Genomic DNA, 10,862 nt, shown 5'->3' with positions numbered 1-10,862 from the left:
AAACGTTTCGCCACCTGAGGTTATAACTTTAACTCCCATACAAGGACGCAATAATAGCAAGATAACGTTAGGTTCGCGTTTCCCAGTGAGACAAATTTAGTCAAAGTTGTCAATAGGCTATGAATGAACATTCAAATTCATAACAAACAGTTGGTGAAAACAATCATTCACACAAACTGTCGCCCTACTGTGAGTTTGCTTGATCATTTACAATAAAGATCGATAGCTAGCTGCTAGAAACCTATATGTTGTATTCACCAAGGTTAGCGCTGACTGGATAGTTCTAGCTAATTATTTCCTTGTGTTTGTTAGTCGAACATGAAAGTCCAGCAGAAACAGAGCTACCTGATGTGGGATTGGAAGCCTTTCTGCTGGCGAAGTTCTCGCCACCTTTCAAAGGCTTTTCCAATGTAAATCCGGGACTTTGCGCGTTCCTTCTCCTTTTCCCTCTTCTTTGCATTTTTGCAATCTGTTCATCGGAACGTCGTCTCTTTGGTCGTGTGTCGGCCATTCCCTCTTCATGCTTCTCTCTCCTCCACACCCCCCTTAATGTGTACGCGCACTAACCCCGCCCCCAAACCCTCCTTGTCGGTTATTGGCTGGAACACTGTTTGTAATGTTTCGTTGAGCGGGTTGCCGCAGTTTGTTTTTGTTGCCGTTTGTGGAGCCTGGGGTGTCTGCAGAGACCACATTTTTTTACAGTGTGTTCAGGGGACAGCCAGCTAGTGGATAGTGAGGAGAAGCTGTATGTGACCAAAAAATGTTTTGGCCTAAAAAATGACATCGCTTAGAGCACCTTTAAATGCCGAGGGTTCTGAAATATTCGGTGTCTGAGATTTTCCGTGTCACCATGGGCAGAGCTCAGGGCCGGTGCTACCTATAGGCGGGTAGGCAGTTGCCTAAGGCCTCGGACTAGGTGGCGGGGCCTCCAAAACATACATATGCTTGTCCACCAATCAAGAGCAGCAAAATACTAGACTGTTTGTCCATTGGATATAACAATTATCATTCACCTGTAGTAAAACCAATTAATATCACTGTTTACATGTGAGTCACTCCCAACCTCTGAATGTATGAAAGAAGAGATTGTATATGAAGATGAAAAAAATTCAACTTTTCTGCAAATTTATCTGATGACGCCGAAACAAACTCATCCTTCAGGGGCTGCTAAGCGTAAGGCTAAGCAGGCACGCAAAGAAAGTGCAGTTCGTGATGCAGGTATCATCTATTTTTGAGTGATTGTAATGTAATGTAAAAACTAAACAGAGCCTGATGATCAGCTTTATTTTGAGATAGATCATTTGACGGTTATTCTGAGTTCAAAAGAGCGCGAGCACTGTTGATGGACTGAATTCGCTTCTGACACTTTGAATCCGAGCGTACAATGCAGAATTTTGTTAGAAAATAGAAATACGTTCTAAACGAACCGTCCGAAAGAGTCTGTTCGCGGAAATAAATCGGACTTCCAGTCACTGTTGGACTGATAGAGGTGAATTCATGATTAACTGTTGTTCCCATTCAGTCGGTCAACTCGGTACAACACATTACTATGGGATATCGCGCTCTAGCGCCATCTGTTGAAGACACCTTTATTCACACCTGAAAGGCCAATGACGCATGACGACGTGGGCGGGGCTACCTGCCCACAGAATATAAATGCAGTCGTATGCGTCATTCCCTTTGTTCTTCAGCTCTTCACCGTGCTGCTAGAACGCCATCACGCCACAGTTTCGTAGGAAAAACCCACGGTGGTGACTCCTGTCGAAAGGCACAAACAGAGAAAAGTGTTAAAGCATAAAAGTTTAGCATTGCTAACAAAAGCTAATACATATTTTTCTCGGGGAGAAATGGCTAAAAATAAGAATTCTCGCCCATGTCCAATGACATGTGGGTACTTGTTGTCCGAAAAAGATAGACACGAGCACTGTCCGGTGTGTTTGGAGATTGTCCACGCCAAGCTGGCTCTCTCCAACCCCGGAGCATGTATACACTGCCGGCAGCTTCGTCGCTCGACACTGGAGCGGCGTGTAGCGTTTGTTGAGCGAGTGCTCGAGGGTTCAGTGGACAGCCACGGTCCGCTTCTGTCCTCAGGTGCTGTTCCTGATTCGGCACTAGCCGTTTCTGAAGAAGCCACAGGGACTTGGGGCGACCGTATGGAAGCCGGGGAGGTTATGGATGATTTTAACGATGTTCCCCTGATAGATCCGGGGTTTAATCAGGGACTGGAGTGTCGAGAGGAGGACGCTGTCTCGCTTGAAGCGGGCGAGGAATTCTTCGACGATAACTTTCACGTCCACGCCAAGCTGGCTCTCTCCAACCCCGGAGCATTACGCGTCAAAGTGGAGTATATTTGAGCAGTGGTGCAAACAAAAGTCATTATCGTCATGTCAGTGCCCGATTGCAGGAATATTAACTCTTCTGCTGGAATTGTTCGAGGAAGGTTGCTCACATTCCACACTAAAAGTTTACTTAGCGGCCATTTCGGCCTGTCACGAGGGTACAGCCTGTCACGGACCACGCCGAGCGCGCACCCACTGGCCGTTCGGTTCCTTAAAGGAGCGAGACGGCTGAAGCCCGTTACAAAGTCGATGGTACCATCATGGGACCTGACTGTGGTTCTGGAGGCTATTTGTGAACCTCCATTTGAGCCCTTAGAATCATTGAATCTAAAAATGCTGTCTTACAAAACAGCCCTGTTGCTGTCCCTGGCGTCAGCAAAGCGCATTGGTGATCTCCATGCGCTGTCAGTACATCCCTCATGCATCCAGTTTGCTTTAGACGGGTCTAGAGTGGTGTTGCGTCCGAACGCGGCGTATACACCAAAAGTCATGTCAGGGGCATATAGTGCGCTCTCCTTTGAGCTGCCAGCTCTGTCAAACCTCTCGATTGACTCGGAGGAAGAAAAGAGACTCCATGCGTTATGCCCTGTGCGAGTTTTACGCAGGTATATCAAGCAAACACAGGCTGTGCGTTCATCCGACCAACTTTTTGTGTGTTTTGCCAACCCGGTTCGTTGGAAAGTCTATCATAATAGACCTACTTCATTTTTTTTTCATTTTCCAATCATAAATATTGTTGGAATATTTATTGAAAATAAGTATGCAATTTTAAGCATTTGAATAAGCACACAATTACAGTTGAATAAATTAACTTGTCTTTTCACTTCCACTAGCAGCTGATTTGTGTATATGCATAAGGTATTTCTCTACAATACATAATATGACTATATTTAGTCTATCAAAAACAAAACTGTTCATTATCCCAAATAGTGGGTTAGTGCAGTGGTTCTCAACTCCGGTCCTTGGGACCCGCTGCTCTGCACATTTTGTATGTCTCTCTTATCTGACACACTCAGTTCAGTTCATAGATCCTAACGAGCTGAGGATCTGAATCAGGTGTGTTAAATAAGGGAGACATACACAATATGCAGAGCACAGGGTCCCAAGGACTGGAGTTGAGAATCACTGCGGTTAGTGTGTTACCATAAATAAATTACTGAACAAATTACTGCAAAAAAATTCCTGACTGCAAAAAAAAAAAGAGGGAATTTTTAACAAAACAAATATTTTTTTACAGTGTAGAAAACCAAATGTAGCCTATCTAATGACATTATTTGTTTTAAACATTACCTTTTGTAGGATCACTGATGAGGTTTCTAAAAACCAGCGGTGAGTCAGAAGAACAACAGGGCAAGGAGAGTGAAGATCCAGAGAGTGATTTTGAGGCAGAGCATCAACAGGGCAAAGAGAGTGAAGATCCAGAGAGTGATTTTGAGGCAGAGCATCAACAGGGCAAAGAGAGTGAAGATCCAGAGAGTGATTTTGAGGAAGAGCATCAACAGGGCAAGGAGAGTGAAGATCCAGAGAGTGATTTTGAGGAAGAGCATCAACAGGGCAAAGAGAGTGAAGATCCAGAGAGTGATTTTGATGCAGAGCATCAACAGGGCAAAGCGAGTGAAGATCCAGAGAGTGATTTTGATGCAGAGCATCAACAGGGCAAAGAGATAGAAGATCCAGAGAGTGATTTTGAGGAAGAGCATCAACAGGGCAAAGAGAGTGAAGATCCAGAGAGTGATTTTGAGGAAGAGCATCAACAGGGCAAAGAGAGTGAAGATCCAGAGAGTGATTTTGAGGAAGAGCATCAACAGGGCAAGGAGAGTGAAGATCCAGAGAGTGATTTTGAGGAAGAGCATCAACAGGGCAAAGAGAGTGAAGATCCAGAGAGTGATTTTGATGCAGAGCATCAACAGGGCAAAGAGAGTGAAGATCCAGAGAGTGATTTTGATGCAGAGCATCAACAGGGCAAAGAGATAGAAGATCCAGAGAGTGATTTTGAGGAAGAGCATCAACAGGGCAAAGAGAGTGAAGATCCAGAGAGTGATTTTGAGGAAGAGCATCAACAGGGCAAAGCGAGTGAAGATCCAGAGAGTGATTTTGATGCAGAACATCAACAGGGCAAAGAGATAGAAGATCCAGAGAGTGATTTTGAGGAAGAGCATCAACAGGGCAAAGAGAGTGAAGATCCAGAGAGTGATTTTGAGGAAGAGCATCAACAGGGCAAAGAGAGTGAAGATCCAGAGAGTGATTTTGAGGAAGAGCATCAACAGGGCAAGGAGAGTGAAGATCCAGAGAGTGATTTTGAGGAAGAGCATCAACAGGGCAAAGAGAGTGAAGATCCAGAGAGTGATTTTGATGCAGAGCATCAACAGGGCAAAGAGAGTGAAGATCCAGAGAGTGATTTTGAGGAAGAGCATCAACAGGGCAAAGAGAGTGAATATTCAGAGAGTGATTTTGATGCAGAGCATCAACAGGGCAAAGCGAGTGAAGATCCAGAGAGTGATTTTGATGCAGAGCATCAACAGGGCAAAGAGAGTGAAGATCCAGAGAGTGATTTCGAGGAAGAGCATCAACAGGGCAAAGAGAGTGAAGATCCAGAGAGTGATTTTGAGGAAGAGCATCAACAGGGCAAAGAGATCCAGAGAGTGATTTTGAGGAAGAGCATCAACAGGCCAAAGAGAGTGAAGATCCATAGAGTGATTTTGAGGAAGAGCATCAACAGGGCAAAGAGAGTGAAGATCCAGAGAGTGATTTTGAGGAAGAGCATCAACAGGGCAAGGAGAGTGAAGATCCAGAGAGTGATTTTGAGGAAGAGCATCAACAGGGCAAAGAGAGTGAAGATCCAGAGAGTGATTTTGAGGAAGAGCATCAACAGGGCAAAGAGAGTGAAGATCCAGAGAGTGATTTTGAGGCAGAGCATCAACAGGGCAAAGAGAGAGAAGATCCAGAGAGTGATTTTGATGCAGAGCATCAACAGGGCAAAGAGAGTGAAGATCCAGAGAGTGATTTTGAGGAAGAGCATCAACAGGACAAAGAGAGTGAAGATCCAGAGAGTGATTTTGATGCAGAGCATCAACAGGGCAAAGAGAGTGAAGATCCAAAGAGTGATTTTGAGGCAGAGCATCAACAGGGCAAAGAGAGTGAAGATCCAGAGAGTGATTTTGATGCAGAGCATCAACAGGGCAAAGCGAGTGAAGATCCAGAGAGTGATTTTGAGGAAGAGCATCAACAGGGCAAAGCGAGTGAAGATCCAGAGAGTGATTTTGATGCAGAGCATCAACAGGGCAAAGAGAGTGAAGATCCAAAGAGTGATTTTGAGGCAGAGCATCAACAGGGCAAGGAGAGTGAAGATCCAGAGAGTGATTTTGAGGAAGAGCATCAACAGGGCAAGGAGAGTGAAGATCCAGAGAGTGATTTTGAGGAAGAGCATCAACAGGGCAAAGAGAGTGAAGATCCAGAGAGTGATTTTGAGGAAGAGCATCAACAGGGCAAAGAGAGTGAAGATCCAGAGAGTGATTTTGAGGAAGAGCATCAACAGGGCAAAGAGAGTGAAGATCCAGAGAGTGATTTTGAGGCAGAGCATCAACAGGGCAAAGAGAGAGAAGATCCAGAGAGTGATTTTGATGCAGAGCATCAACAGGGCAAAGAGAGTGAAGATCCAGAGAGGGATTTTGAGGAAGAGCATCAACAGGGCAAAGAGAGTTAAGATCCAGAGAGTGATTTTGATGCAGAGCATCAACAGGGCAAAGAGAGTGAAGATCCAGAGAGTGATTTTGAGGAAGAGCATCAACAGGGCAAAGAGAGTTAAGATGCAGAGAGTGAATTTGATGCAGAGCATCAACAGGGCAAAGCGAGTGAAGATCCAGAGAGTGATTTTGAGGAAGAGCATCAACAGGGCAAAGCGAGTGAAGATCCAGAGAGTGATTTTGATGCAGAGCATCAACAGGGCAAAGAGAGTGAAGATCCAGAGAGTGATTTTGAGGAAGAGCATCAACAGGGCAAAGTGAGTGAAGATCCAGAGAGTGATTTTGATGCAGAGCATCAACAGGGCAAAGAGAGTGAAGATCCAGAGAGTGATTTTGAGGAAGAGCATCAACAGGGCAAAGAGAGTGAAGATCCAGAGAGTGATTTTGAGGTAGAGCATCAACAGGGCAAAGAGAGTGAAGATCCAGAGAGTGATTTTGATGCAGAGCATCAACAGGGCAAAGCGAGTGAAGATCCAGAGAGTGATTTTGATGCAGAGCATCAACAGGGCAGAGAGAGTGAAGATCCAGAGAGTGATTTTGAGGAAGAGCATCAACAGGGCAAAGAGAGTGAAGATCCAGAGAGTGATTTTGAGGAAGAGCATCAACAGGGCAAAGAGATCCAGAGAGTGATTTTGAGGAAGAGCATCAACAGGGCAAAGAGAGTGAAGATCCAAAGAGTGATTTTGAGGCAGAGCATCAACAGGGCAAAGAGAGTGAAGATCCAGAGAGTGATTTTGATGCAGAGCATCAACAGGGCAAAGCGAGTGAAGATTCAGAGAGTGATTTTGAGGAAGAGCATCAACAGGGCAAAGCGAGTGAAGATCCAGAGAGTGATTTTGATGCAGAGCATCAACAGGGCAAAGAGAGTGAAGATCCAGAGAGTGATTTTGAGGAAGAGCATCAACAGGGCAAAGAGAGTGAAGATCCAGAGAGTGATTTTGAGGCAGATCATCAACAGGGCAAAGAGAGTGAAGATCCAAAGAGTGATTTTGAGGCAGAGCATCAACAGGGCAAAGAGAGTGAAGATCCAGAGAATGATTTTGAGGCAGAGCATCAACAGGGCAAAGCGAGTGAAGATCCAGAGAGTGATTTTGATGCAGAGCATCAACAGGGCAAAGAGAGTGAAGATCCAGAGAGTGATTTTGAGGAAGAGCATCAACAGGGCAAAGAGAGTGAAGATCCAGAGAGTGATTTTGATGCAGAGCATCAACAGGGCAAAGAGAGTGAAGATCCAGAGAGTGATTTTGAGGAAGAGCATCAACAGGGCAAAGAGAGTGAAGATCCAGAGAGTGATTTTGATGCAGAGCATCAACAGGGCAGAGAGAGTGAAGATCCAGAGAGTGATTTTGAGGAAGAGCATCAACAGGGCAAAGAGAGTGAAGATCCAGAGAGTGGTTTTGAGGAAGAGCATCAACAGGGCAAAGAGAGTGAAGATCCAGAGAGTGATTTTGAGGAAGAGCATCAACAGGGCAAAGAGATCCAGAGAGTGATTTTAAGGAAGAGCATCAACAGGGCAAAGAGAGTGAAGATCCAAAGAGTGATTTTGAGGCAGAGCATCAACAGGGCAAAGAGAGTGAAGATCCAGAGAGTGATTTTGAGGAAGAGCATCAACAGCGCAAAGAGAGTGAAGATCCAGAGAGTGATTTTGAGGAAGAGCATCAACAGGGCAAAGAGAGTGAAGATCCAGAGAGTGATTTTGAGGCAGAGCATCAACAGGGCAAAGAGAGTGAAGATCCAGAGAGTGATTTTGAGGAAGAGCATCAACAGGGCAAGGAGAGTGAAGATCCAGAGAGTGATTTTGAGGAAGAGCATCAACAGGGCAAAGAGAGTGAAGATCCAGAGAGTGATTTTGAGGAAGAGCATCAACAGGGCAAAGAGAGTGAAGATCCAGAGAGTGATTTTGAGGCAGAGCATCAACAGGGCAAAGAGAGAGAAGATCCAGAGAGTGATTTGATGCAGAGCATCAACAGGGCAAAGAGAGTGAAGATCCAGAGAGTGATTTTGAGGAAGAGCATCAACAGGACAAAGAGAGTGAAGATCCAGAGAGTGATTTTGATGCAGAGCATCAACAGGGCAAAGAGAGTGAAGATCCAAAGAGTGATTTTGAGGCAGAGCATCAACAGGGCAAAGAGAGTGAAGATCCAGAGAGTGATTTTGAGGAAGAGCATCAACAGGGCAAAGAGAGTGAAGATCCAGAGAGTGATTTTGATGCAGAGCATCAACAGGGCAAAGCGAGTGAAGATCCAGAGAGTGATTTTGAGGAAGAGCATCAACAGGGCAAAGCGAGTGAAGATCCAGAGAGTGATTTTGAGGAAGAGCATCAACAGGGCAAAGAGATCCAGAGAGTGATTTTGAGGCAGAGCATCAACAGGGCAAAGAGGGTGAAGATCCAGAGAGTGATTTTGATGCAGAGCATCAACAGGGCAAAGAGAGTGAAGATCCAGAGAGTGATTTTGAGGAAGAGCATCAACATGGCAAAAAGAGTGAAGATCCAGAGAGTGATTTTGAGGAAGAGCATCAACAGGGCAAAGAGATCCAGAGAGTGATTTTGAGACAGAGCATCAACAGGGCAAAGAGAGTGAAGATCCAGAGAGTGATTTTGAGGAAGAGCATCAACAGGGCAAGGAGAGTGAAGATCCAGAGAGTGATTTTGAGGAAGAGCATCAACAGGGCAAAGAGAGTGAAGATCCAGAGAGTGATTTTGAGGAAGAGCATCAACAGGGCAAAGAGAGTGAAGATCCAGAGAGTGATTTTAAGGCAGAGCATCAACAGGGCAAAGAGAGTGAAGATCCAGAGAGTGATTTTGAGGAAGAGCATCAACAGGGCAAAGAGAGTGAAGATCCAGAGAGTGATTTTAAGGCAGAGCATCAACAGGGCAAAGAGAGTGAAGATCCAGAGAGTGATTTTGAGGAAGAGCATCAACAGGGCAAAGAGAGAGAAGATCCAGAGAGTGATTTTGATGCAGAGCATCAACAGGGCAAAGCGAGTGAAGATCCAGAGAGTGATTTTGAGGAAGAGCATCAACAGGGCAAAGAGAGTGAAGATCCAGAGAGTGATTTTGATGCAGAGCATCAACAGGGCAAAGCGAGTGAAGATCCAGAGAGTGATTTTGAGGAAGAGCATCAACAGGACAAAGAGAGTGAAGATCCAGAGAGTGATTTTGATGCAGAGCATCAACAGGGCAAAGAGAGTGAAGATCCATAGAGTGATTTTGAGGCAGAGCATCAACAGGGCAAAGAGAGTGAAGATCCAGAGAGTGATTTTGAGGCAGAGCATCAACAGGGCAAAGAGAGTGAAGATCCAGAGAGTGATTTTGAAGAAGAGCATCAACAGCGCAAAGAGAGTGAAGATCCAGAGAGTGATTTTGAGGAAGAGCATCAACAGGGCAAAGCGAGTGAAGATCCAGAGAGTGATTTTGAGGAAGAGCATCAACAGGACAAAGAGAGTGAAGATCCAGAGAGTGATTTTGATGCAGAGCATCAACAGGGCAAAGAGAGTGAAGATCCATAGAGTGATTTTGAGGCAGAGCATCAACAGGGCAAAGAGAGTGAAGATCCAGAGAGTGATTTTGATGCAGAGCATCAACAGGGCAAAGAGAGTGAAGATCCAGAGAGTGATTTTGAGGAAGAGCATCAACAGGGCAAAGAGATCCAGAGAGTGATTTTGAGGCAGAGCATCAACAGGGCAAAGAGAGTGAAGATCCAAAGAGTGATTTTGAGGCAGAGCATCAACAGGGCAAAGAGATCCAGAGAGTGATTTTGAGGAAGAGCATCAACAGGGCAAAGCGAGTGAAGATCCAGAGAGTGATTTTGAGGCAGAGCATCAACAGGGCAAAGAGAGTGAAGATCCAGAGAGTGATTTTGAGGAAGAGCATCAACAGGGCAAAGAGAGTGAAGATCCAGAGAGTGATTTTGATGCAGAGCATCAACAGGGCAAAGAGAGTGAAGATCCAGAGAGTGATTTTGAGGCAGAGCATCAACAGGGCAGAGAGAGTGAAGGGCCAGAGAGTGTTTTTTCTGAGGTAGAACATCAAGTCAGCAAAGAGAGTGAAGGGCCAGAGAGGAGCCATGAGGTTGAATGCAATAGTAATAAGAGAATGGAAGTCATTGAGTCTGGAGGAGACAATGACAGACCTGGAACATCAACAGAAAGTGAAATAGGAAGCACAGTACCCAAAGCTCAACCTGTTGATCCAGCCTTGTGGCCTGACACAATTTCGCAAAGTTACAGAGCAGAGGCAGTGCGAAGAGGAACATTTCAAGTCATAGAAAGTTATGTTTTTCCAAAAAATACTGATGGACGAGCCTTTTCACACAGTCTGTGTTATAGAAAAATGCCTAATGGTGAAAGAGTCAAACGATCATGGTTGTCATATTCAAAAGTGAATGATGCCGTCTTTTGCTACAGCTGCAAACTTTTCTCTACCCAAGTAATTAAGCTCATTCAATTAGGATTAAAAGACTGGAAGAACATCCACAACATCCTGCGCAGTCATGAGAACAGTTCTGAGCATATAAGCACCATGCAGAAGTGGAGGGAATTAGAATTGCGGTCTATAACAGATCAAACCATAGACCAGAGACCCTTTTGGAGGAAGAAAGACAGAGGTGGCGAATGTTCTCACAAGACTGTTAACAATTATACAGTCTCTTGATAAGAGTAATCTTGGATTTAGGGGATCCACAGACAAACTCAATGTTTCTGATAATGGTCATTTTCTAAAGGAAGTGGAGCTCCTGGCAAAGTTTGATCCAGTCATGCAGGAGCACTTGGCTAAAAT

General features: G+C 44.9%; 1 protein-coding gene across 1 annotated transcript; it reads left to right on the top strand.

Annotated features, from left to right (window-relative positions):
- The first annotated feature begins 2,384 nt into the window (after positions 1-2,384).
- On the top strand, positions 2,385-10,107 carry LOC130084979 (trichohyalin-like). Its single transcript, XM_056250521.1, has 9 exons — positions 2,385-2,944; positions 3,667-5,017; positions 5,059-6,037; positions 6,170-6,744; positions 6,786-8,003; positions 8,053-8,607; positions 8,651-9,272; positions 9,354-9,578; positions 9,722-10,107. The coding sequence occupies exons 1-9, from the start codon at positions 2,385-2,387 to the stop codon at positions 10,105-10,107; spliced, it is 6,471 nt and encodes a 2,156-aa protein (XP_056106496.1).
- The last annotated feature ends 755 nt before the right edge of the window (positions 10,108-10,862 follow it).

Source organism: Rhinichthys klamathensis, unplaced genomic scaffold, assembly GCF_029890125.1.
Source record: "Rhinichthys klamathensis goyatoka isolate OS25496 unplaced genomic scaffold, OSU_Roscu_1.1 h1tg000070l_1, whole genome shotgun sequence".
NCBI classification, from domain to species: Eukaryota; Metazoa; Chordata; class Actinopteri; order Cypriniformes; family Leuciscidae; genus Rhinichthys; species Rhinichthys klamathensis.
Note: the sequence above shows the minus strand (reverse complement) of the source record. Positions and strands in the feature narration are given on the sequence as shown.